This window comes from Eriocheir sinensis, chromosome 70 (assembly GCF_024679095.1).
Source record: "Eriocheir sinensis breed Jianghai 21 chromosome 70, ASM2467909v1, whole genome shotgun sequence".
NCBI lineage: Eukaryota > Metazoa > Arthropoda > Malacostraca > Decapoda > Varunidae > Eriocheir > Eriocheir sinensis.
This window is the reverse complement of record NC_066578.1, coordinates 2,243,057-2,270,544: the sequence shown is the minus strand read 5'-3', so window position 1 is coordinate 2,270,544 and position 27,488 is coordinate 2,243,057. Positions and strand designations below refer to the sequence as shown.

The 27,488-nt window shown below is 45.7% G+C and overlaps 1 protein-coding gene and 2 long non-coding RNA genes across 3 annotated transcripts in view; 2 read left to right on the top strand and 1 right to left on the bottom strand.

The window, feature by feature from the left end:
* Window positions 1-352: 352 nt before the first annotated feature.
* LOC126988714 (retinol dehydrogenase 13-like) lies at window positions 353-26,013 on the bottom strand. Its single transcript, XM_050847075.1, has 8 exons — window positions 25,745-26,013; window positions 23,516-23,608; window positions 19,073-19,194; window positions 18,350-18,464; window positions 11,392-11,583; window positions 8,980-9,110; window positions 2,298-2,387; window positions 353-2,206 (listed from the first exon to the last, which is right to left on the bottom strand). Exons 1-8 carry the CDS (start codon window positions 25,872-25,874, stop codon window positions 2,102-2,104), a joined length of 978 nt encoding a protein of 325 aa, XP_050703032.1. The 5' UTR covers window positions 25,875-26,013; the 3' UTR covers window positions 353-2,101.
* Window positions 3,672-8,556, top strand: LOC126988715 (uncharacterized). The gene is made up of 3 exons (XR_007742479.1): window positions 3,672-5,338; window positions 5,411-5,698; window positions 5,771-8,556. It is a non-coding gene; the product is annotated as an uncharacterized LOC126988715 (long non-coding RNA).
* Window positions 12,825-27,488, top strand: part of LOC126988716 (uncharacterized) — a 91,893-nt gene continuing 77,229 nt past the window's right edge. The window contains exon 1 of the long non-coding RNA XR_007742480.1: window positions 12,825-15,798. This is a non-coding gene — a long non-coding RNA (uncharacterized LOC126988716). The remainder of the gene's footprint in view (window positions 15,799-27,488) is intronic.

Sequence of the window (27,488 nt, the reverse complement as noted above, 5' to 3'; positions counted from 1 at the left end):
AAGAAGCAATACCTCTCCATCCCAAAACTGACCTCCCTTTTGTCCACTATACTTTGTCATACAGGAGCAGTGATTAGTGGGCTTTGTTGTTTTGTTTGTATTTATTTTTGCCCATGAGCTGCTTCCCTTACTGTTAAAAAAGAGGTGAATCAGTGAGGGTGGAGAGAGGTGAGGTTAGGAAGGAGGGATGCGAAGGAAGGAGAGATGTAGGAAGGAGAGATGTAGGAAGGAGAGATGTTAAGGAAGGAGAGATGTTAAGGAAGGAGAGATGTAGGAAGGAGAGAGACGAATTAAGGAGAGATGTTAAGGAAGGAGAGATGTTAAGGAAGGAGAGATGTAGGAAGGAGAGATGTTAAGGAAGGAAAGAAATGAAGAAAGGAGAGAGGCGAAGGAAGGAGGGAGACACAGGAGGGATGAATCTCCACTCTGTTCTTGACATCTCATATTGCGTCACTGGCAGCTTGTCTTTCACTTAACCCGTCGGCTTCGGATATGGGAAAGCCGAGAAGTGCCCGAGAAACAACAAAATTACTCTGCATTTTGAGACTAAGAAAAGAGCATGGAACGTACATCAGAGTACTCCTCTCTGGATCTGGATCTGGATACATGATGCGCAGGGCACCCGTACAGGTACATAACATGCATATTTGTTGGCTGTCGGGGGGACGGGGGAGCTGAGTGTGCAGGGGAGGGAAGTGAATCAAGTGTAATTGTTAAGTGTTTTGTTGTGGTGACAAGTGAGTGTGTATTTGTTTTCTGAATGAGTCTAACCATAAAGCCGCTGAAAATATTTACTTTTACTCAAACTCCATTCTTTATGGGTGGTGTTTGTTACAAAATAAACAGTCTCGTGACGCGTGGCATCTAGCCGAGAGTCGCTTGTTGTCTACTATAGAGAATTTGACAAGTGATTACTGTATGGATAGCTAATTCAGTAATGTCAAGACGCTTGTTGTCTACTATAGAGAATTTGACAAGTGATTACTGTATGGATAGCTAATTCAGTAATGTCAAGACGCTTGTTGTCTACTATAGAGAATTTGACAAGTGATTACTGTATGGATAGCTAATTCAGTAATGTCAAGACGCTTGTTGTCTACTATAGAGAATTTGACAAGTGATTACTGTATGGATAGCTAATTCAGTAATGTCAAGACGCTTGTTGTCTACTATAGAGAATTTGACAAGTGATTACTGTATGGATAGCTAATTCAGTAATGTCAAAACCTTACATCACCACCTATGACAAAAAAGCCCACCTCAAGATCACTGACCCACCACACTGACCCAGGGCATTCATGGTGGGTTGCGCTATGCCACCACCACCTACAAATAGCTCGAATTAGGTGTTTTATGGCGAGCCCTTTTTAGGGTCCACCGTACCACAGCCACGACTCGTAAAAGCCCTAAAAAGGGTCGGCCGAAGTTCTCAGGTTAATGGGCACAGTTTTACAGCACAATACAGCAAGTTCATAAGCTCCCCAACCAACCAAACACAAAATACTACCAAAATTCCTTGTATATGGTGTTTGGCATTAACATAAAAAGCAGGGAATTTTTAGAAAGCCACACAGGAAAACTCTTTAGTATCTGGTATAGAGAAGAAATAATGGATCCTTGCATAGAATATAGTTTGGTTTGGGCGCTTAAAATGACTGTGTTGAACTGTTGAACTGGCCCGATGTTCCGCTGTTGACTATTGAGAAAGTTGGAAAGTTTCGTTCAGTCGGCGCAACATCTGTGGTCATATGCCGGAGAGAGACAGAAGGGGAAGGAATTATAGGAGAAGGGAACAGACCCCAGGAGATGGGACACAACCCCCGATTAATACCTGGTACCCATTCACTGCTGGGTGGACAGGGGCGTAGGGTATCGGAAAAGCCGCCCAAATTTTTGACTATTGAGAAATCTTCATTATCAGTACAATGCGTTTTTGAGTTCCTTCTTCCCTTCCTTTGCCTCCTACATATCCTCGTCTCCTTCCTTTTCTTCTTTCCTCCCTCTCTCTCATGTCCCACTTTCCTTTCTTCGTCTTTCCTTCCTCTCAAGCTCTCAAGTTCTCCTTCCCTGCCTCTCTCTGTCTCTCTCTTGTCTCTGTCTCTCAGTAGAAGATCTCGCTGGGCTGGAGTTGGACGTCCGCTTCACTAACTTCCCACAGCGTCCTGGCGAGGGTCAGGTCACGGGCGAGCAAGGACGTGGTGGCTTCCTGCAGGGACAGAAGTAGTAATAGTCATAGTAGTAGTAGTAAGGATTGTTGTTTAAGTGTGTGTGTGTGTGTGTGTGTGTGGAACCCTTACCTTACAGTCATCAAAGTACTTCCCCGTGACGCCTTCCACCTCCTCCGCCACGGCCAGGTATATGGACGTCTGGGCCCCCAACACGCTGTCCTGTGGGTGGATGAGTGGGAAGTGGTGAGAGGGGGTGGAGGGAGGCGAGGGAGGGAGAGGAGGAAAGGGAGAAGGGGATTTGACAGAGGCGGAGAAAGGAAAGAGGAAAAGGAGAGATGATAAAAAGGAGAAAGGGGCACATTATGGAAGGAAGGAAGGAGGGAAAGAGGTGAAGGTGATTTGGCAGAGGCGGAGAAAGGAAGAAGGCAAAGGAAGGAAAGAGGAAACGGAGAGATGATAAAAAGGAGAAAGGGGCACATAAAGGAAGGAAGGAAGGAAGGAAACTCAGGAAGGAAAGAGGTGAAGGTGGAAAGGCGCAAATTAAATAAGAAAAGAGACTAAGGAAGGAGATGAAAGAAGCAAAAGGGCAAAGGAAGGAAAAAGAAGGAGAGGGGGATTTGAGACAGACGAAATAAGGAAGAGAAAAAGGAAAGAGTGAGTTGCAAAAGATAAATAAAGGAAAGAATTAAAATGGAAGGGAAGGAAAAATTGAGAAAGGGGAAGGAAGGAAAAACACAAACGAAAGGCGGAATGGAGAGACAAGGGAAGGGAAGAAGTAAAGGAAGAAAAGAAATATGAGAGAGAGAGGAAAGAGAAGGAAAAAGAAGTGAAGAAGGATTTAAGAAAGGCGAAGAAGGGAGGTTGACAGATACTGAGGTTGACATGCTGAGGTTGACAGACACTGTGAGGTTGACACATTCTGAGGTTGACATGCTGAGGTTGACAGACACAGTGAGGTTGACACATTCTGAGGTTGAGAGACACTGTGAGGCTGAATGATTGTGGTTGACAGACACTGTGAGGCTGAATGATTGTGGTTGACAGACACTGTGAGGCTGAATGATTGTGGTTGACAGACACTGTGAGGCTGAATGATTGTGGTTGACCGACACTGTGAGGCAGAATGATTGTGGTTGACAGACACTGTGAGGCTGAATGATTGTGGTTGACAGACACTGTGAGGCAGAATGATTGTGGTTGACAGACACTGTGAGGCTGAATGATTGTGGTTGACAAACACTGTGAGGCTGAATGATTGTGGTTGACAAACACTGTGAGGCTGAATGATTGTGGTTGACAAACACTGTGAGGCTGAATGATTGTGGTTGACAGACACTGTGAGGCTGAATGGTTGTGGTTGACAGACACTGTGAGGCAGAATGATTGTGGTTGACAAACACTGTGAGGCTGAATGATTGCGGTTGACAGACACTGTGAGGCAGAATGATTGTGGTTGACAAACACTGTGAGGCTGAATGATTGCGGTTGACAAACACTGTGAGGCTGAATGATTGTGGTTGACAGACACTGTGAGGCTGAATGATTGTGGTTGACAAACACTGTGAGGCAGAATGATTGTGGTTGACAGACACTGTGAGGCTGAATGGTTGTGGTTGACAGACACTGTGAGGCAGAATGATTGTGGTTGACAAACACTGTGAGGCAGAATGATTGTGGTTGACAGACACTGTGAGGCAGAATGATTGTGGTTGACAGACACTGTGAGGCAGAATGATTGTGGTTGACAGACACTGTGAGGCTGAATGATTGTGGTTGACAGACACTGTGAGGCTGAATGATTGTGGTTGACAAACACTGTGAGGCTGAATGATTGTGGTTGACAGACACTGTGAGGCTGAATGATTGTGGTTGACAGACACTGTGAGGCTGAATGATTGTGGTTGACAAACACTGTGAGGCTGAATGATTGTGGTTGACAGACACTGTGAGGCAGAATGATTGTGGTTGACAAACACTGTGAGGCTGAATGATTGTGGTTGACAGACACTGTGAGGCTGAATGATTGTGGTTGACAAACACTGTGAGGCAGAATGATTGTGGTTGACAGACACTGTGAGGCAGAATGATTGTGGTTGACAGACACTGTGAGGCTGAATGATTGTGGTTGACAGACACTGTGAGGCAGAATGATTGTGGTTGACAGACACTGTGAGGCTGAATGATTGTGGTTGACAGACACTGTGAGGCAGAATGATTATGGTTGACAGACACTGTGAGGCAGAATGATTATGGTTGACGAAACGAAAGTGAACGAAATGAAACGAAATGAACGGGCACGGATTTGTACCTCCAGGCCGCGGCGGACAACCCAGGGCCCGGCGGCGGCGACGACGCCCTGCTGGGGACGCCCGCTCCAGGGGGGGCCAGGGGTCACGCCCTAAAGGGGGGCCCTAGGGGGGCCACGTCCTAAAGGGGGGCCCCAGGGGGAGCCACGCCCAGAAGGGGGGCCCTAGGGGGGCCACGTCCTAAAGGGAGGCCCTAGGGGGGCCACGTCCTAAAGGGGGGCCCTCCAGGGGGGCCACGCCCTAATGATGGATCCTCCAGGGGGGCCACGCCCTAATGGGGGGTCCTCCAGGGGGGCCACGCCCTAATGGGGGGTCCTCCAGGGGGGCCACGCCCTAATGGGGGGTCCTCCAGGGGGGCCACGCCCTAATGATGGATCCTCCAGGGGGGCCACGCCCTAATGGGGGGTCCTCCATGGGGGCCACGCCCTAATGGAGGGTCCTCCAGGGGGGCCACGCCCTAAAGGGGGGTCCTCCAGGGGGGCCACGCCCTTATGGGGGATCCTCCAGGGGGGCCACGCCCTAATGGGGGGTCCTCCAGGGGGGCCACGCCCTAATGGGGGATCCTCCAGGGGGCCACGCCCTAATGGAGGGTCCTCCAGGGGGGCCACGCCCTTATGGGGGATCCTCCAGGGGGGCCACGCCCTAATGGGGGGTCCTCCAGGGGGGCCACGCCCTAATGGGGGGTCCTCCACGGGGGCCACGCCCTAATGGGGGATCCTCCAGGGGGGCCACGCCCTAATGGGGGATCCTCCAGGGGGGCCACGCCTTCGACGGGGCTCCCCCAGCCAGGGGCCGCCACCTCCGCCGTGCTCTAGCGTTGCCGCCTGGTGCCTGGACGTCCTAATCCTCGTCCTCCAGGATGAGGTCCTGGAGGGAGGCCTCGATAGCGGCCTGTACTTTAGCAGCCTCCTTGCGGAGGGTCTCCTCCAGGATGAGGTCCTGGAGGGAGGCCTCAATAGCGGCCTGTACTTTAGCAGCCTCCTTGCGGAGGGTCTCCTCCAGGATGAGGTCCTGGAGGGAGGCCTCAATAGCGGCCTGTACTTTAGCAGCCTCCTTGCGGAGGGTCTCCTCCAGGATGAGGTCCTGGAGGGAGGCCTCAATAGCGGCCTGTACTTTAGCAGCCTCCTTGCGGAGGGTCTCCTCCAGGATGAGGTCCTGGAGGGAGGCCTCAATAGCGGCCTGTACTTTAGCAGCCTCCTGGCGGAGGGTCTCCTCCAGGATGAGGTCCTGGAGGGAGGCCTCAATAGCGGCCTGTACTTTAGCAGCCTCCTGGCGGAGGGTTTCCTCCAGGATGAGGTCCTGGAGGGAGGCCTCAATAGCGGCCTGTACTTTAGCAGCCTCCTTGCGGAGGGTCTCCTCCAGGATGAGGTCCTGGAGGGAGGCCTCAATAGCGGCCACGACTTTGTCAGCCTCCTGGCGGAGGGTGACAAAGTCGTTCTCGTGAGCGCCGGCAACGGGCTCCTCCCGTCGGTGTCCAGGAGACACCTGAGCTGCGACGTTGTGGGTGAAAGTGTTCATCGTCATTTAATACTTCTCGGAGTATTTAAAAAAAAAAGATGCATTTCGCGAGGCACACGTCTTGTTCATTACTGGGATGGTGTCCAGCCCCCCCTCCAACACACACACGCACACACACACACACACACACACACACACACACACACACGCACACACACACACACACACACACACACACACACACACACACACACACACACACACACACACACACACACACACACACACACACACACACACACACGCACACACACACACGGGTGAAGTGAACAAAAAACACATGTTACCTTCAGACAGAGGTGAACAAAACAATCAAGACTCACTCCCTTCACTCCCCTCTTCCCTCCCCTCTCTCCTCCCCTCACCCCCCCTTCCCTCCCTCACCTCCCTAAAGAGACAGGTGCGAGGATTGATTCACCTTTCTAGATCGGAGTGTTGCAACAGAAGAACAGAAAGTAATAGACGCAACAGCAAAGCCACGTGGAAGACTATAAGAGAACTGATTCCCTATAACAAAAACACTGATAAAGTTAACAATGACAAAAAGAATCAGACAGCTAATTATTTTAACATTTTCTTTGGTAATGATGGAAAGGACACGTTTAATTAACCGTGTAGCAGCGACGGGCCAAATTTGTGGCGTTACCGTACCGGCGGCGGGCCAAATTTGTGCCATGATATAACCCCCAAAAATAGATGATGCATAAACTGATCACAAATGCGTTGATATATATTATGAAATGGTTTGCGTAAGTGAGGCTTTTTTCACATTTTCTCGCTTGGAGGGGCCTTTAAGAAACATGGTCCAAGCAGCTGCCGGGCTAAGTCAGATAACGTCAGCGAGCCATGCAGCAACCGTCCCGTGTCTCTCCTCCACGTTCTGTCTAAAGCTCCAGAAAAAAATATCATCCCACTCCTCTTAACTCTTTTTATAGGAGCAGTGACTTGCGGGCTTTTTTATTGTTTTTTTTTCCCTTGAACTGTTTCCTTTACTGTAAAAATAATTCCAGTTAACTCAATACCTTGAAAAAAAAAATAATAACTTGCTTAGCAAAACTCAACATGGCTTCCGGTCATATCTATCGAGCACCTCTGTTCTGTTAACTCTGGCTAACAATATATATGCAAATATGGACAATAAGAAAGTTTCCTTCGTTACTCTCTGCGACTTGTCAGGAGCATTTGACGGCGTTTGCCACACAATATTACTTGACAAGTGCCTTAACTTAAAGACTGATTCTTTCTGGTTTCACAGCGACCTCACTGAAAGGACACGATCGGTGCGCATAAACAGTACGATGTCTGGCAAAACAAACATTTCGTATGGTATGGTACTCAGTGCTTGGTCCCTTTCTGTTTATCATATTTGTAAAGGATCTTTCGTGTTTCTTACCAAATTGTGAAATCATTCAGTGCGCAGATGACACAGTTTATCCAAGTGTGTGGCAGCCTGAACTACTGCCGTGCTATACAAGGCCGTGATCTCTGCAGTATTTTACTTTAAGGACTAGTATTTACTCTATCTCTGTATTCATTCCCATCTAGTGCTTGGGCAATGTTCTCCGTCCCCACATTTTATTGTCTTATTGTCCAGGGGGAGGTACCGCCCCCTCCCTTGTTGTGCTTTCCTTCCTACCATTGTATCTTTTTAGTTTCATGGTGCTGCCTACACATGTATTAATAGTTGTATAATCACACTCTGTCCTGCCTGGGGGTTGGGATGGCATGCTCCTCCCTTCTCCCTTGTTGTTTACCCGCAACAATAAACTATCAATCAATCAATCCACACAGGCAATAGACGATCTAAATAATTTGGTGCACAGAAGCGAAGAAACCGTAAAATTAGCAAAAAAGAAAATATTTTCACAAGCATGGTCTAATGCTCAGTGCCAAAAAGACGCAATGTATGTTTATAGGGAGCCAAAAAGACGCAATGTATGTTTATAGGGAGCCAAAAAGACGCAATGTATGTTTATAGGGAGCCAAAAAGACGCAATGTATGTTTATAGGGAGCCAAAAAGACGCAATGTATGTTTATAGGGAGCCAAAAAGACGCAACGTATGGTTATAGGGAGCCAAAAAGACGCAATGTATGTTTATAGGGAGCCAAAAAGACGCAATGTATGTTTATAGGGAGCCAAAAAGACGCAATGTATGTTTATAGGGAGCCAAAAAGACGCAATGTATGGTTATAGGGAGCCAAAAAGACGCAATGTATGTTTATAGGGAGCCAAAAAGACGCAATGTATGGTTATAGGGAGCCAAAAAGACGCAATGTATGGTTATAGGGAGCAGGGGCGCCTGTCAATGGCTCCACCCGACGGTCGCGTGCAGGTGCCGGCAGCGTGATCACCGCCGTGCGTCCCTCGAGGGCCTGGGTGTGCGCCTCGATGACCGCTTACTGTTTGATACATCGCAGAAATAAGTAGGGAAGTATATGGAGCATTAATGTATGCGAATAGATTAAGGGATCATTTTAACAAACACGCAAGGATTACTGTTACGCAATCACTAGTCATGAGCAATATTGATTACTTTTTCCTCTTTCCTACATAATTTCCATGCAGTTTTTCCCTGCTGCATGGTTCTTTTTCCTTTCCTGCCCGCTTTGGCTGGAGGGATGGGGGGGTGGGGGGAGGAGCCTTCGCCTTTGCTGTCCTTCATCTTCCACCTTTGATTAGATAGTTAGTGTAGCTTGTCACAAACAGCCTCGTAAGGACGATTAGGTCTGCTGTTGTTTGTTCTTCCTTTGTTCCTTACTTTCCCTTTCCTTTCCAGACTCATTTTTTCCTTCCCTTTTTCTCCTCCTTTCTCTCCCCCTCCCCTTCCCTCCCCTTCCCATTCACCTTTCCTCTTTCTTTCTCTTCTCTCTCCATATATTATTTCTTCCTTCCCTTCCTATCCTTTTCCTTCTCCTCCTCCTCCTTCTCTCTCTCTCTCTCCTCTTGTCTCTTTTCTGTCTGTCTGTCTGTCTGTCATGAGCTCACCTTGCCGAAGAGCCTGATCACAAAGTTGCCGACGATCATGAAGAGTTTCCGCCACCAGGTCGTCGCCATCTCCTCCCTCGTGAAGAAGTCTGTCCCAACGGTGCCGGGGTGGAGGGCGTTGACGGTCACCCCTGCAGCGAGAGAGAGGGGTGGGGAGGAGGGAAGGGGGAGGGGTGGGGAGGAGGGGTGGGAAGGAGGGGAAGGGGGAGGGGTGGGGAGGAGGGGAAGGGGGAGGGGTGGAGAGAGAGAGAGAGAGAGAGAGAGAGAGAGAGAGAGAGAGAGAGAGAGAGAGAGAGAGAGAGAGAGAGAGAGAGAGAGATATGGAAGAAAAAAAAAAGAAATAGATAAAAATAGAAAGAAAAAGCAGGAGAGAGAGAGAGAGAGAGAGAGAGAGAGAGAGAGAGAGAGAGAGAGAGAGAGAGCATACAAGTACTTCGTGTAGTGTCTGAGCCGCCTGATGGGCAAACCTCCCATAACGCACTCTGCGAGGGGAGTTCCTCTTTGCCCGACTGGTCAAGGAGTGGCTTTCCTATCTCGCTGGTCGCGGGTTCGATACCCCGGCGCCGGCAAAACCCTTCCCTGCTCTGGATTGATTTCTCGTGTGTTTCGTGACACACTGTGGTCATGTGGAGATATGGTGGACTGGAATTCGGGCAACACATAAGGCTACGTTTACGCCAGGCAATAGGGGCTTCGTGGTGCAGTGGTTAGTACACTCGCCCCACAACCGAGAGAGTCCGGGTTCGATTCCCGGGCGGAGTGGAAAACTTTGGGCGGCTTTTCCGATACCCTATACGCCCTTGTCCACCCAGCAGTGAATGGGTACCAGGTATTGATAATCGGGGGTTGTGTCCCGTCTCCTGGGATCTGTTCCCTTCTCCTATAATTCCATCCCCTTCTGTCTCTCTCCGGCATATGACCACAGATGTTGCACCGACAGGTGCAGTTGCTTCAAACTATCGCCCAATTAGCTTAACATCGGTTATAGGGAAGATGCTGGAGTCCATAATAGCCAGGAACATTCGGGAGCATTTAGAGAAACATAGCTTAATTCACGACTCGCAGCATGGGTTCACAAAAGGTAGGTCATGCCTCACCAATCTCTTGTCCTTCTACAATAAAGTATTTGAGGCGGTTGACAGAGATGAAAATTATGATGTAATCTATCTTGATTTTAGTAAAGCGTTTGACAAAGTTCCTCACCAACGACTGTTGCTTAAATTACAGGCTCACGGAGTAGAGGGTAAAGTTTTGAACTGGGTCAAGGCGTGGCTTAGCAATAGGAAGCAAAGAGTGCAAATCAATGGTAAAAGATCTGACTGGGGATGTGTTACGAGTGGGGTCCCACAAGGTTCGGTATTAGGTCCACTTTTGTTTATTATTTATATCAATGACCTAGATACAAGAATTAGTAGTGATGTTAGTAAATTTGCAGATGATACCAAGATCGGTAGAGTAATTGAGTCGGATCAGGACGCTAGTATTCTCCAAGGTGAACTCAACAGATTATATGACTGGGCGGATAAATGGCAGATGGAGTTCAATGTAGGGAAGTGCAGTATTCTGAGTGTAGGTAGGAACAACCCCTCACATAACTATTGCTTAAATGACACTCTCATAAGCAGGTCTGGGTGCGAGAGAGATTTAGGGGTCTTAGTGAGCTCTGATCTCCGTCCAAGGGCACAATGCATTCAAGCTAGAAATCGAGCAAATAGGGTACTGGGATTTATTTCAAGGAGCGTAAGCAACAGAAGCCCCGAAGTCTTCCTCAAACTATATTTAGCATTAATTAGACCTCATCTTGACTATGCGGTTCAGTTCTGGTCACCTTACTATAGAATGGATATCAAAATGTTAGAATCGGTGCAGAGGAGAATGACTAAGATGATTCAGGGGTTGAGAAACTTGCCATACGAGGAAAGACTCAAACAGTTAAACTTGCATTCTCTAGAAAGGCGAAGGGTGCGTGGAGACATGATCGAGGTTTATAAATGGATGAAGGGCTTTAATAAGGGAGACATTCATAAGGTTTTGTTGGTAAGAGAACCGGGTAGGACACGAAGTAATGGGTTTAAACTGGATAAATTCAGATTCAACAGGGACATAGGCAAAAATTGGTTTACTAACAGGCTGGTGGATGAGTGGAATAGGCTTAGCAGTCATGTGGTGAGTGCCAATACAATTGTCACATTCAAAAATAGACTAGATAAATTCATGGACAGCGATATTAGGTGGGGTTAGATACACGGGAGCTTAGGGTCAAAGGAGCTGCCTCGTACAGGCCTACCGGCCTCTTGTAGACTCCTGCGTTCTTATGTTCTTATGTTCTTATGACTAAACGAAACTTTTTTGGTATATCTTCGCATCCCGCCCTGGCGTTCTGCAAGCCCCGTCGGTGCGATTTGTCCTTACCTGAGCCGCGCAGCTTATGGGCGAGTTCAACAGAGAAGAGGATGTTGCACAGCTTGCTTTGGCCGTACGCCGCCAGGGTGCCGTAGCTCCTCTTCTCGAAGTTGAGGTCCTTCAAGTCGATGGTCATTGTGAAGAAGTGAGCCAGCGAAGACACGTTGACGATCCTGCTGGGCGCACTTTCCTTGAGCCTCTCTGCGGGACATTAAAACATTGAAAATAAAAGGCGCTCTTGACGCCCCTACTAAGGATTTCAGAGGCTGTGCGGCCTCGTTTTTTGGGAATAATATCGTAACGAACAATCGTATCGGTACGAGATTTTGCGACAGTGTATTTCATACACTGCCTTAATTTTTAAGGGTATCGCCAACCGCCACAAGTAGAGAATAAAGGCACTTGTCCCTATACCAAGAGGGTAAAGTCATCAGTGTCAGGCAAAGATACGAACACAACTACCAGAGGCTCCGCCCACCTTGTTCCTCTTCCTCTTCCCTCCATCTCCGCCTCCTCCTTCTCCCTCAATCTCTCTCTCTCTCTCTCTCTCTCTGGAAGATACATACATACTCGAGAATGATTTTTTTTTTTCAATTAAGGCATGCTTGATGTGATACTGGGACTTTAATTTTGAGCATAGTGATACACATCTGGGCCGTGGACGTAATGACATGTGAGAGTAGGGTGAGGTGGTAAATGATGACTACCATGATTGATGGTAGAACGATTGCTCGCTTGTATTTGTTTCTCTCTCGTTTGTTTTTTGTTGTTATACCTTCGCAATTCTTCCCGTTACCATACTTTCAGCTCTTCCCTGACAATAAAATTAATAGCACCACTATAATTTGGCGATAAGAGCACCATTACTTTTATCAGTAGGTACATGCTATACAATAGCCCTACGAAAACGTACACCATAAACCACCAAACCACTACGCTACCAATAGTTACGGAGGTAATTAGGCTATGTAAGTAACACGTTACCCTACTCTCAACTTTATTTAAAGGATGCCTATCAGTATTAGAAAGAGTATATAACGCCACTACAATTAATGCATGCCTTTCATTCATTATAGTTACGAAGCTACACGAGAGAGAGAGAGAGAGAGAGAGAGAGAGAGAGAGAGAGAGAGAGAGAGAGAGAGAGAGAGAGAGAGAGAGAGAGAGGGAGAAGGGAGGAGGCGGGAGATGGAGGGAAGAGGAACAAGGTGGGCGGAGCCTCTGGTAGTTGTGTTCGTATCTTTGCCTGACACTGATGACTTTACCCTCTTGGTATAGGGACAAGTGCCTTTATTCTCTACTTGTGGCGGTTGGCGATACCCTTCAAAATTAAGGCAGTGTGTGAAATACACTGTCGCAAAATCTCGTACCGATACGATTGTTCGTTACGATATTATTCCCAAAAAACGAGGCCGCACAGCCTCTGAAATCCTTAGTAGTAGTTAACAGACAGAGCAACGTGCTGATAGAGGAACATTAGCTACGTAGGCCTACCAGCACATCCCTACACCCACGTGCCTACACCTTTCCTCTAACAACAGACAAAACTACGTGGCAATAGACGATAATAGTTATAGGGTGTACCGTACGTAGTTCATTCAGCGCCTCCTCACAACCGAGAGAGCCCGGGTTCGATTCGCGGGCGGAGTGGAAAAATTTTGGCGGCTTTCCCGATACCCTACGCCCCTGTCCACCCAGCAGTGAATGGGTACCAGGTATTAATCGGGGGTTGTGTCCCGTCTCCTGGGATCTGTTCCCTTCTATAATTCCTTCCCCTCCTGTCTCTCTCCGGCATATGACCACAGATGTTGCGCCGACTAAACGAAACTTTCCAACTTTACTTTCACACCCTTCCTCTACTAACACACAAAGCTACGTGGCAATAATCGATAATAAGTTATAGGTGTTCAAATCAACGTTTCCTCACACCGACTAGTAACAGACAAAACTACGTGTCAATAGAGGATAACTAGCTACGTAATAGTCCAACCATCGTCTCCTCACATCATCTAGTACCTAACAGACAAACTATGTGCCAGTAGGCGATAATAATTGTTCGTGGTCCAATCAGAGTTTCCTTCAACGTTGCCAGATTATCGTACTCAACCGCTAATATTTCCCGGCTTCCTACCCCAAAACGGTCTTCTGGACTCCAATAACGAAACGCATTTATGGTTATCGTTACAAGAGTTAGATCCTGATGTTTCTTGGCAATAGTTAGGCGTCAGAAACCGGTAAATACTATGCTCTGAGTACGACAATTTGGCAACGGTGGTTTCCTTACACTCTTCCTCTAGTAACATACAAAATTTCCTGCTCTATTCTGTTCCGTTTTGGTGAGTTTGACAGGAAGCTCCCTAACACACCATGCTTTTAAGTGTGACATGTTATAGATTGACCAACTATTTATTTTATCTCTATCTCTCATTCAGTCGCTCTCCCATTCCCTTCGTTTCGGGGTTTTGGCAGTAAGCTCCCTAACACACCATGCTTTTAAGTGTGACATGTTATAGATTGACCAACTATTTCTTTTCTCTCTCCCTCTCATTCAGTCCCTCTCCCATTCTCTCCCTTCGGCTCCGTTTCGTGGTATTGGAACAGCCGGAGAAGAGGAAGCTCGTCTGTGCGGGCAAGTGGTCGTTACGGTGATTGGTAGAACGACCACCTGCGTCCTTGCCCCAATACTACTTCTCTACGCCTGTTTGGACTTGATATATTCGCCTCATTATGCGTTGTAGCGTTTAGGTTTAGGTGAGGGAGATTATGGCGGTGTGACGAACGGAGGAATGTAGTTTTGGGATGAGTCATTATTCGATGCTTCAATGAGTTACTTTTTACATTATTATTGTTATTTGCTTTCTTTGCCTCACTCACATTCCCCTTCTCTCTCTCTCTCTCTCTCTCTCTCTCTCTCTCTCTCTCTCTCTCTCTCTCTCTCTCTCTCCTTTGCCAATCTCCCTTGTTCTCATTTCCACTGATGAAGGTCAAATTAATTATACAATACCCGAAGCATTGCCCACAAATATAAGTAGAAATACAAAAGCAATATAAGCAATACTATATTTTTTCATAACATCTGCTCCTGCTGCTTCTGTTAATGCTACTGCTATTAAAACGTCATTGATCTATGTAGGCCTATTTATACGAAGCCAATCTTCAATGATATATAGGAAAAAAGAGAATTCGTTGCTTAATAAATCAAATGTAAGTTTCTATTTGATATGCACATAATGTATTTGTATAAGGATGTGTGTGTGTGTGTGTGTGTGTGTGTGTGTGTGTGTGTGTGTGTGTGTGTGTGTGTGTGTGTGTGTGTGTGTGTGTGTGTGTGTGATAGTTTCAAGCAGTTATCCCTACAAATATTTTTCCCGTTTTCTTCGTTAGTTCATCAGCCTACATACTATCGTTGCCATGGAAACCGTTACCTATCACATTCCTCAACAGTGTTATTCGTGTAGAACAATCAGTAGACCACTTTTAGATATTCGCAATATATCAAACTCAAATGATGGATATTTATGGGTATGTTTAGAATAATTGTAATAAGCTTATGTGATCACGAGGGCGGGGCTTGGGATGAAAAGAAGGCTTGTGATTGGCTGGAGACTGGCGTGACCTGTGACGTCATCGCGGCAGCTCACGGGAGGCCTCGGAGCACCGTTGCCAGATTATCGTACTCAGAGCCTCGTACTTACCGGTTTCTGAGATTGCCCAAAAAACACCAATAATTAACCACTTTAACGATAATTACATATGAAGGCAGTTATTAAGGTCGAGGAGGCAGTTTTTAGGTCGGAAATCGGCAAACATAGGAGGCTGAGTACGACAATCTGACAACGTTGCCTCTGAGCACCGTTGCCAGATTATCGTACTCAAAACATCGAATATTCCGGTATCTGAGCCACAACTATTGCAAAAGAACACCAATAATTAACCATTTCAACGATAGCTATAAATAAATCTAGTTACTCGGGTGGAGGAGACAGTTTTGGGGTAGGAAATCGGCAAATATTATAAGTGGCTGAGTACGACAATCTGGTACTGCTTCAGTCGGAGTTTGGGGCCCAGATTATCATACTCATCGCATTGCACTGTCGTAGTTTCTGACCGATAACTAAAGCAAAAAACACAAAAAGCATCAATAAATAACAGTTTTAACGCTAACTTTAATGTTCTATCGTTGTTTGTGTGGTTGCGGCAGTCTTCCGGCCTAAAAATGATAAATGCAATGTTCAGAGTACGACAATTTGGCAACGCTGGACTTTGGGCACGGCGGCAAGCAGGGGAGGAGGACGTGTGACCCGCCAGTGATCAATTTTATCCGATTTTTGTGAGTGACATGTGACGTGCGCGATCCTCGTCCTCATCGTCGTGGAGGGCAAGGCGTGGCGTGTTCAGGAGGCGAGCAGGGGAGAGGTAAGCCTAAGGATGGCGTGGATACAGGTGGATACGTGGCAAGGTGTCGGTGGGAGGGTACACGGAACGGGCAGGCGGGTGGAGATGGGCGGCGGGGCGGACATTTTAAATTTTTATAGTAGTGCCAAGCTGTCTGTATCTATCCATCTATCTATCTGTGTATGGCATGTCCTTTGTGAAGTCATAGTTGCTTTGTTATTATTCTGTGTTTAATTTTTTATATTTTTATAGTAGTGCCAAGCTGTCTGTATCTATCCATCTATCTATCTGTGTATGGCTTGATGTCCTTTGTGAAACCATAGATTAGCCGTAAGAGTTGCATTTTTAATACTCTTTACTCTTAACATTTCGTCGGCCAAGCACATATTTGACCATGCTTTTTCAGGCGTTGTGGGCATTTCCAGGGTTAGTTTTATGACCCTGGTGGTAGTCTGAACATTCTTCTGTACCGTGAACCTAAAAGACGGGTAGGCTAACTAGTTGAGGGCTTGAGGAGTGAAAATGAAATAGTCACCCGGGCAACGGTATCCATGGTAACGAAATTAACAAAGAAAACGAGAAAATCATTTGCAGGGATTACCTATTGAAACTCTTACACACACACACACACACACACACACACACACACACAGGACAGTTTACGGTTTCACCCAACCAACGAGTTTCTTGGGTGGTTCATGTTTTTCTGGTGACAAATGTAGTGAATTGCACGATTTTGTACCTCGCTTCCGTCGGTAATATTTTCATACCCTTTACCTAACTCACTATTTATACTTTACTCGTCATCTGGCTTCATGAGAGTATAGTATTTTCGGGCGAGTTTTGTACTTTTTGTCATTATTTAGTCAACTTGGCTGTGCATCACTTATCTTCTGAAAATTCAAGCACTGTATCCTTCAGTACCAGTGGGTTCATGCTATGGGTATTTAGGACTGATGTCAATGGCTCTCTGATTTTTAATTTTTTTTACAGGTAAGGAGACAGTTCAAGGGCGTAAAGAAAAATATTAATAAAAAGCCCGCTACTCTCTGCTCCTGAATAGAGGTCGAAGGAGTGGCCAAAAAGAGAGGTCAATTTCGGGAGGAGAGGTGTCCTGATACCCTCCTCTTGAAAGTGTTAATTACAAAATATACATTTCAGCAAGATCGTGCGATTATTGTGGAGGTCTCAAGGTGACGGATATATGGATTTTAATTTCTTCAGTATTCAAACACACTTTAATAGATGTTCCACAATTGTTGTTTTATTTATGGGATATAAACAGCTTTCGGCAGAATGAGCGACACTTCCACTACGATTACCTAATGTGATCTTTGTTGAGTCTATCTTCTGAAAATTCAAGCATTGTACCAGTGGGCTTATGCTAGGGAAATTCAGGACTGATATCAATGGCTCTGATTGGAAGTGTTTATCGCAAAATATACATATCAGAAAGATCGTGTGAGTATTGTGGAGGTCTTAAGGTGATGGATATATTTATTTTAATTTCTTCAGTATTCAAACGCCCTTTAATAGATGTTCCACAATTTTGTCTCGATGTTTTATGTATGAGTTGTAAACGGCTTTCGGCAGAATGAGCGACACTTCCACTACGAATACCTAATGCGATATTTGTTGAGTCTAAAGCAGTCTATGCAGTATTCTGAAATCGAATCAGTATTTAAGGTGTATTTTTTTCAGTTAAAACAATTTCATTTAAAAAAAAGTTGTAGGAAGGGATCTCAATTCTTCAGTCTTATTCCTCATCAACGAGCACTGGAATATAATTTTTTTAGTATATGCTTGAACTTTACTTTAGTTGTGAAGGTGGTGTTAGTTGCGGTTATACGATTTTTTTTTTTTTTTACAGCAAAGGAGACAGCACAAGGGCACAAAAAAAGGAAACTACAATAAAAAAAGCCCGCTACTCGCTGCTCCTATAAAGAATCCAAAGAGGTGGCCGAAAGAGCAAAGATTAGTCGCTAAGTTAGCCGCACAACAATAAAAGAAAGCCCGCTACTCGCTGCTCCTGTAAAGAATCCAAGGAGGTGGCCGAAAGAGCAAAGATGAGTCGTTAAGTTAGCCGCACAACAATAAAAGAAAGCCCGCTACTCGCTGCTCCTGTAAAGAATCCAAAGAGGTGGCCGAAAGAGCAAAGATTAGTCGTTAAGTTGGCCGTATGACATCCTTTTACACGGAAGGGATGGGGAGACGCACTCGGGAGCAACATTTTTGTATTCGGGATTCGCACGTTGCATCGTTTAAGCCTTCCAAACCTAGATGCTTCGACAGAGGAGTTTGATTTTCGATTTGCAGTAATACCAATACTACACGGAAGGATAGCTTGGAAGGGGGAAGAGAAAATAGCGTTTGATGATATCTCTTAACGGAAGCACACTCTTAGCGACGCATCGACGAAGAGGGAAGAGCTTCACTGAAAATTCCCCCGTAACTCCCATGACCTCTCACTGATGGATAATGATCGCTTCCTTTCCCACGTTCAACAAATGACCAAACGCATAAGGAACCCTGCTGTTAACATTACCGAGACATGCTGGCGCGCGACACTCACTTAGCAGTAGGTTGGTGAGCAGGAAGTGGCCGTAGTGGTTGGTCGCCATGGTGAGCTCCAGCCCGTCTCGCGTCACCTCACGGACTTCCTTGCCGGGGATGCCTGCGTTGTTCACCTGCCGAAGGGGAAGTTGGTGTTAGCTTCGTCTGGGTGTTGTGGTAGTGAGGTGCAGGGTGGAAAAGGTGTGCAGTGAAGAGTATGCTGGGCTGTCGAGAGAGGCGATGTATTAATTTGTACTACTACTACTACTACTACTACTACTACTACTACTACTACTACTACTACTACTACTACTACTACTGTTACTACTACTACTACTACTACTACTACTACTACTACTACTACTACTACTACTACTACTACTACTACTACTACTACTACTACTACTACTACTACTACTACTACTACTACTACTACAGTCTCCATCCGTTAGAGTAGCGTTGTGAGAGGCATGTTTTCTCATTCTTTCACAAAGCAATTCATTGGCCCCAGCTTCGCCAACGACTGTGGCTGACAACCAATACCAATAATAATAATAGCAGCCACCGGAGTTGTTATAATATCACTAATCAGAAACAGTAGAATTCAATGCTTATAACGATGGGATGAACGTGGTCAGCAGCTACCCAATCACGTAATGTGAAAAATGAAGTGATTTTAAATTACATCGATGCATAAGGTGAACGCAATGAGAAGTAATGAGGTAAAAAGGGATAGACTCACCAAGATGTGTATGGCGTCATCCGTCCTCAGCACCTCCTTGGCGAAGTGCCTAACGGAGGCGAGGTCGGCGGTGTCCAGCACACGCACCACCACCTTGTTGCCCGTCTCAGAGATGATGTGCTCTGCGGGAAAGATAGAATGTGCTAGATAAAAGAACACACACACACACACACACACACACACACACACACACACACACACACACACACACACACACACACACTGAACCCCCCCCCCCGTTCTCCTCTTGATCAAAGTCGCTTTAGTTTAAGGTTGTTTGAGCATTTTTTGTCCGTCTCGGAGATGATGTGCTCTGCGGGAAAGATAGAATGTGCTAGATAAAAGAACACACACACACACACACACACACACACACACACACACACACACACACACACACAACCCCCCCCCCCCCACCCCCCCCGTTCTCCTCTTGATCAAAGTCGCTTTAGTTTAAGGTTGTTTGAGCATTTTTTGTGCAATATGAAGGTCACTGGCCTTTTCATAGTTACTAGAGGTTCTTGTGATGGCTCTCGAGGCATTGCACGAGGAGGCGAAGCCTTTGGCGCTCCAGTTTTCCTGGGCCTAGACCAAGGAGGTTTGCTGGATGAAACTGTACGGTCTGTTCATGCATATGGCGAGGACATAGATATCTTGGAGAATTTCACATACCTTGGTAGTGTGGTTCAGAACAACGGTGGGTCTCGTCAAGAAGTCTCAAGACGGATTGGCTCTGCCCACGGTGTTATGGACTCGCTCAGCACGAATATATGGACATGTCGATACCTGTGCAGAAAGACAAAAATCTGGGATCTTCAAGTCACTTGTACTTCTGTCTTTATGGGTGTGAGACATGACGCTAAATGGGGACTTGGAGAGGCGGACTGATTCCTTTGGTAATAAGTGCCTACGCAGAATCATGCATGGAATATCGCTAGAATGACTGTGTCAAACCAGGGATTACTCCGTGAGACTGATTCGAGGTCTATTACCTGTATAGTCCGTCACGACAACGCCAACTCTTACTAGTAACCGGGCATGTGGCCCGCTGCCCAGAAACTGACTGCTTACTGGGTTGTGCCTGTAAGAGACAATCACGATTGGAGGAGGCCAAGGGTGCTCCCTTAAAGTTCGTGTATTTAGCAAGTCGATAGGTCCTGCCATGAGGTATACGTGGGATAGGAAGGGGGCCTGCATGGAGACTTGCCCGGAGAAACCCCGGGGATGTCGTCATAAGGTGGGCGAGGTGACGTGGCCCCCGGTGTACAATTACTAAAACACGCTTATTATTCATTATGGAGCTCCTGGGAAGACAATCTTGGTTATCCATATTTATTCCAGTGTCCAGTATTGTGCCAGTACTGGTAACAGTGCTTGCACCAAACTCAGAGAGAGAGAGAGAGAGAGAGAGAGAGAGAGAGAGAGAGAGAGAGAGAGAGAGAGAGAGAGAGAGAGAGAGAGAATTTACATAGATACATTCGATCAGTTTTCCTCTGAGGCGACGTTTCTCAGGGTATAACACCTTAAGTGATGAAAACTTTTCCTCATAAGATCTGTTGCGCAAGGAAGAGATCATCTTTGTTGCCCTACGATGCACACCTTCTAATTTAGCAATGTTCTTTGTGTGGTGGGGAGACCAAAACTGTACCGCATACTCTTAATGGGGTATGACTAAATTATTGTACAGTGGAAGTATTACATCTTTATTCTTGAATGAGTAGTTTCTCTTCATGAAGGCCAGCATTCCGTCCGCTTTGTTTGGTGCGTCAATGCATTGCTGTAAGAATTTGAGGTTTGATGCGATTTTGATATACAGGTCCCTGACGCATTGAACGCTTTTGAGTTCCATGCCACGCATTTTGTAATCGAACCTCTTATTTCTTGTACCAATTTGAAGAACCTGGCACTTATCTATATTAATGGGCGTCTCCCATATATCAGACCAAGCTGAAACTTTATGCAAATCTTCTTGGAGGCTTTGTCTGTCTTCATCTGAGAGGACAGAATTACCAATGTGTGTGTTGTCAGCAAATTTGTTTATGTGTATTCATAAAAATTGGTTTTACGTTAGCAATTTTCCAATCGGAAGGGACAATGCCCTGTTGCAGGGACGTATTTAATATGGTTGTGAGGGTATACAGTATTTTGCTTTTTGTCTTTTTAAGTAGTATAGGTCATACAATGCTTGCTCCCGGACTTTTTGGAGAGCATTAAAAACTGAATCGGAAGTTATTTAAAAGTCGCGTAAGGTATGAGTGGGATTATTGTTAATACTATTGTCATCGCTGGTGTTGGTGGTTGGTGAAAGACTGGCAGGATTGAATACCGAGGAAAAATAATTGTTCATAAGTTCGCAACGCGCTGGCTTTCAGTTACTAATTTGCCATCGCTGTCAGTTAATGGTCCAACCCCACTTCTCGTCGCCTTTAGTTGTTTATATAATTGAAGAAAGACTTCTGATTAGTTTTACAGTTGGCGGCAATGTTTTCCTCGTACCCTCGTTTTGTCTGACTTGCTAGTCTTTTCACTCGTCGCCTGGCTTCATGATCGTCTAATATTTTCAAGTGTGTTTTGCACTTTCTTTAGCCAGTAGAACAAATTTCCCTCAGTAACTGAATGAGTTCGTTGTTAATCACTGTTGACTTTTACGAGGTGTTGCGTCGCTTCTCGCAAAACGGGACTCTTGAAGAGTAAATGATTTTTAAAGTTTGGCCACGCTTCCTCTACGTTGAAATCATATGATAGTTGCATTGCTGATAGTTTTTGTCAGATTTTTACGAAATTTGCACTTTTGAAATTAGGCACCATCATTTTGTTTTCAGTCACTTTTGTTTGAGCTTTAATGTCGACGCACACTAATTTGTGGTTGCGAGAACCGAGATGTTCTTCTACCGTAACATTACTGCCCAGATTATCTTGGATTTCTATAACAAGGTTTAGTGTGTTATTTAGTCGAGTTGGTGCAGTAACCATTTCATCGGTAATTACCTTCTAAAAATTCAAGCATTCTATGTGACTCAGCTTCTGTACCGGAGAGTGACGTCCAGTCAGTATGAGGGAGATTAAAGTCTCCTAATATCAGAGAGAGAGAGAGAGAGAGAGAGAGAGAGAGAGAGAGAGCATTTCTACAGCGTCTTAATCCGGGCACTTTTATCGTCTTATTTTCTCCCTCACCTGTCTCCTTTCCTCTCTTTCCCCCCTTCTTTTCCCTCCCTCCCTCCTACCCTTCTACCTCATAAGGATTCACGCCTCCTCCCACTTCTCTTCCGTTGCCCTGCATCCACTCTCTCTCTCTCTCTCTCTCTCTCTCTCTCTCTCTCTCTCTCTCTCTCTCTCTCTCTCTCTCTCTCTCTCTCTCTCTCTCCCTTCCCCTCTCCCTCTCCCTCTCTCTCCTTCCAACCCTCCCTCTCGCTCTCTCCCTTGCTCTCTACCCCTCTCTCTCTCTCTCTCTCTCTCTCTCTCTCTCTCTCTCTCTCTCTCTCTCTCTCTCTCTCTCTCTCTCTCTCTCTCTCTCTCTCTCTCTCTCTCTCTCTCTCTCTCTCTCTCTCTCTCTCTCTCTCTCTCTCTCTCTCTCTCTCAAATTGGAACAAAAATATCAGTGGAAATGACGTCCAAGTAGGTTTCCTTACTTTACGTGCTTCTTTGAATAGTGGAAAGATTTTAACGTCACACTATAATCCGATAACGAATAGACCTCAAGAGAATTTACATACCGGAGTAGATTTTTGAACCAATTTATTAAGAAAAACAAGTTGGGTGTGGAAGGAGCAACGAGTCTTTTTGAAGGATTTTTATACTCTTTTGAAAACGAGAGAGAGAGAGAGAGAGAGAGAGAGAGAGAGAGAGAGAGAGAGAGAGAGAGAGAGAGAGAGAGAGAGAGAGAGAGAGAGAGAGAGAGAGAGACCCGTGGAAATAGGCAGTAATATGTCATGTTTAATCTAAAGGCGTGACTTGAAAAGGGGAAAAGTTACATAGCGACGGACGTGCTTGGCTCCTTCGTTTACCGGCTTAAATGAGAGGACGAGAGTTGCTCAAAGAACCAAGTGGCAGGGAAGTGAGGGCGGACATTGACGGTATATAGAAAATGCTAGCGCTGCATGTGAAAAGGATGAAAGTCAATGGTTCCTGTGATCCCTAAACACTTCGACTCCGCTGTGGTGTTGTGGACAGCGTTCCACCACAATGTACTGTCATGTATTGGGATGCGGAAAAAAGGTTCACTACAAAGGAGAAGAAAACAAGAAATTAAAAAAAATCAATAGAGCATGAAGAAGCTCCTTGCCTCACCTGCTAAAAAGGTTCAGTACAATGGAGACAAAAATGAGTAACTAAAAGAGTCAAAACAGCATAAAAAAGTTCGGGATTCGAAAAAGAAGTCCAATACAAAGGAGGCGAAAAGAAACTAAAAGAGTCAGTCGAGTGTAAAGAAGGGCATCGTCTCACCTGCCACCCTTTGTGCCTTCTCTCTGTTCCTGCACGCGAGTATCACCCGGGCGCCGCGCCTCGCCAGGTCTTTGGCCGTCTCCTTGCCGATGCCTGAAACGAAGCAAAGTTGCCAGGCCTCAGAAAACCCATCACGGGGAGGAATTGATTAGAGAGAGGGGGAGCCAAGTTTAGAGGAAGGGTTGACAGGATACCAGGGAGTACGTGAAGGGAAGGACGAGCGTTAGGTAGTGAGAGAGCGGAGAAAGACGCTTGTGTGTAGGGGGGGGGGGGGGGAGACATTTTATAAAGGGAACAGGAGAAAAGACAGGACTTAAATATTGCTTGGCCTTCCCGCCATTAATACATATGCGTATGGTGCTTTTTCATTCATTGCTGTTCTGCAGAGGGTCCCAACATCCTCCCACTTGACAGCACATGTTCTCTGAAGGACAAATTACAGTGAGTGTCCAGACAGATATGATTAGTTTTTTTTTTTTTTTTTTTTTTACAGCACAGAGAACAGCTCAAGGGGAACAAAAAGATGATGTAAAAAAAAAAAAAAGCCCGCTAACTGTTGCTCTCATATAGCGATTAGTATAGAGTGGCCAAAAGAGAGGTCAATTTCGGATGTAGAAGTGTCTTGATACACTTCTTGAAAGAGGTCAAGTCATAGGCAGGAGGAAATACAGACGAAGGAAGGCTGTGTATATATATATATATATATATATATATATATATATATATATATATATATATATATCTATATATATATATATATATATATATATATTACTTTTGGCCTTTAGCGCCTGTAGACTTTCATGGTGAAGCCTATTGGTCGGCCCCAACCCGTTAGTGGCGCAGGCAAGTATTTTACAGTGGCGCCATATTGTTTGGCAAGTTAACCACCCCTCCGGCGCTGCACTTATCATCTTGCGAGAACATCGCCAGAGTCCGGGTTGCTAGGTGGTCGTCAGGACAGCATGTGGGTGTCTTCGGCCACTCGGGGATGACTGATAATTGTCAGCCTGCAGCGGCGGGCGTGTATTGAACCCGGCTCCTTCAGGACACCGCGCCCGTACGCTGAGCACTCAGCCACCTTACTAATGAACAGGGAACATACGCCAGGGGGTGCGTTGCTTCACTCAACCGCCGCTTTCTCCCCCGACGGTCCCTCCGAGCAATCCCCTCCTTATTTACCCATCCCATTCTAAGCCACTCTTGTAGGATCGATTAATTTGCCGAAGTCATGAGTTACATGGGCGTCCCTTTGGTAATGCGGGTGAGGCTGAAGCATTCTGTTTCTCGTAATGGCAGAGTAGGCTTATACTGTGATGCGTAAAACTGAAGAGTAGGAGTTCTACGCCAAACTCGACTTCATATTAAACTATAATAGTGCCCCAATCGGGACACACTCACTGTCTTGGGCGACTTGGATGCTGCTAATGGAACTGAAACAGCTGCGTGTTGGTCCTCATGGGTCTGGTGCCACAGCTCTCTCCTCAATTTAACAATATCCAGAAGGTTGAAAATTGCAGGTTTTCGGTGTCAGTGATCAGAGCTGCACCGCTGGACATGGCATAGCACTGTTGGAAAGGTAGCTAAGGACCACTTTTTCGCTAATACTTGTCGGAGAATCCTTGAGAACACCAGGGTTTTCGGGTTGCAAAGCTCTTTGCAGTTGATCATAGGCTTGATGTTGCTACACTCAAGCTTCATGTCATGTCAAGAATTATCTCAAACAGTATTTCATCTTGAGAAACTAATTTCACAAAAAGTCACTAACAAAATCTCAGATACATTCGATTCTAACCAGCCCAGGAGCAAGCTGGCTTTCAAAGTATGTTCTCAACCATGGCTCACATTCAAACCAGGAAGTACAAAAACAAAAACAGATAAATGTGTGATGATGATGATTGGGCATGGATATTTTTTCCCGAGTCTTTGCGGTCGTCTTCGTCTTCATAGCTAGTCCACGAAACACCTTTCCGTCTATATCCCTCTGAGTTAGTGTTCAAACTTTTCTCGTGATGCATGTTGACACTATTCCCCTTAGCTTTCAGCGTTTACAATCTTTCTCTAAGTGTTCGCAATGAGAAATTTCACGTACAAAATTTGCTTAATTTGTTGTTTAAGTTATAAGTACTTTTCTTCCACGCAAATTTTTCACATCGCACTCTTGTTATAAGCACAGATCCAAGTTGGCACTCGATTCAGACTACACGTGTAAACGAACGCAACACTCACCTGCCGAGGCCCCGGTGACGATGGCTGTCTTGCCCGCCAGGCTGCGGGTGGAGGTGCAGCGGCCCGCCCGGCGCAGGTACACCATCCGCGCCAGCACCGGCACCATCGCCAGCAACGTCGCCAGAAACATAGCGACGTGGGGATGGGAAAGCGTCAGTAGAGGGAAGGTTGATAAAGGCCACGTGTGTAGACGAGTTCTATATAAAAGGTTCCGGTTGAGATGAAGGCGTGAGGGAGAGGTGATGTGCAAAGCGTGCGTACCTAGCAAAGGTGCGGGTATGACTGATAGATTTGTTGCTGGTGATCAAAGAGTGGTGGTGGTGGCTGAGAGAGAGAGAGAGATGAATATAGACAGATAGATAGATAGATGAATACAAATATAGATAGATAAGCAGATGAATAGATAGATGGATAGATAGATAAACAGATTGATTAAGAGAGAGAGAGATTTACATAGATATTCAGACCACATAGACCCTATGGTCCAGACTATGTGGTGTGTCCTTAAACCCAAGTGAAGTGATCAATCATATGCCACCGTTACTTTGCATTTCTGTCTTAGCGAATATTATGAAAGAAGTGGGATTATTTTTTTTTTAATCGTTGAATCGTGTTGCACTGGATCCCTGGAGGTGGGAGTTTCTTCCAATCTCGTGCAACAACGTCGGTGAAGCAAAATTTGGCGCAGTTTGAATTTATTTGCTTACACTATTAAGTTTTGTGCCACTATGCTTCGTTTTAGACATGTCATCGATCATAGGGGAGGCTGAGTAGTCGGTGTGCAGGCGCGGTATCCTGGAGCATCGAGGTTTAGGGGCCATATTTTTAAACATTTCTGCGCCCAAGAACACGTAGTCTACTAGTCTTTCGTGGGAGTTTAGGGCATTTCCAGGGGTACTTTTATGACCCTGGTGGTAGTCTGAGCCTTCTTCTGTACCGTGAACCTAAAGGAACACTCATTAGAACTCGATTAACCTCCTTTTTGGCCCTTGGAAATAGTTGGTGTGATGGGTGCGAGCATCTGACAATACCAACCCAAGTCCCGTCGCCGCCACACAATAACTTTCATTCATCGCCGAGTGATCCAAAACTACTCATATAGGGTTCTGGTTCTGGTTCTGGTGTTGGTCGGGAAGCTTAGCCTTTGCAACGGCGCTTCCCTTTCTTGTTTCTTTTTTCAATCGTTCAAGTTCCTCCGTTGGTGTTCCCTTTTCACCCACATCTCATATACTATTTTCTTAGCTTCTTCTTTCCATTCTTCTCTAAACAGTAGATTGCCAATGATTTTTTTTTACAACAAAAGAGACAGCTCAAGGGCACATAAAAGTAAACAATAATAAAAAAAGCCCGCTACTCGCTGCTCACAAAAAGAATCTGAAGAGGTGGCCGAAAGAGAGGTGTTTTTTTCTTGTTCTATATAAGGTCTTTGCAAAGCTCTTGATTTTCTCCTTATTTCCTCATATCCAGGGCACCACAGCAAAAAATGATTTAAATTTTCCATCTCCCAATCACACACTAGCGAAACTTCAAAGAGGATCAAGTGGAGCTCCGAGGGACAGCATAGGTCAAGCAAGAAAGGTGCCATTATAAAAAAAAAATACCAGCGTCACTAACGAGCTGGGGCCGTCTACCGGGGCGATAGGCCAAACATGAAAAAGAAAGGATTTGTCCATATTCGTAAAAGCCTTGAGTGTTTTGAAATATTCTTTCAGTTTCCTCGGAGGTGACGTTTTTCAAGCGAAAA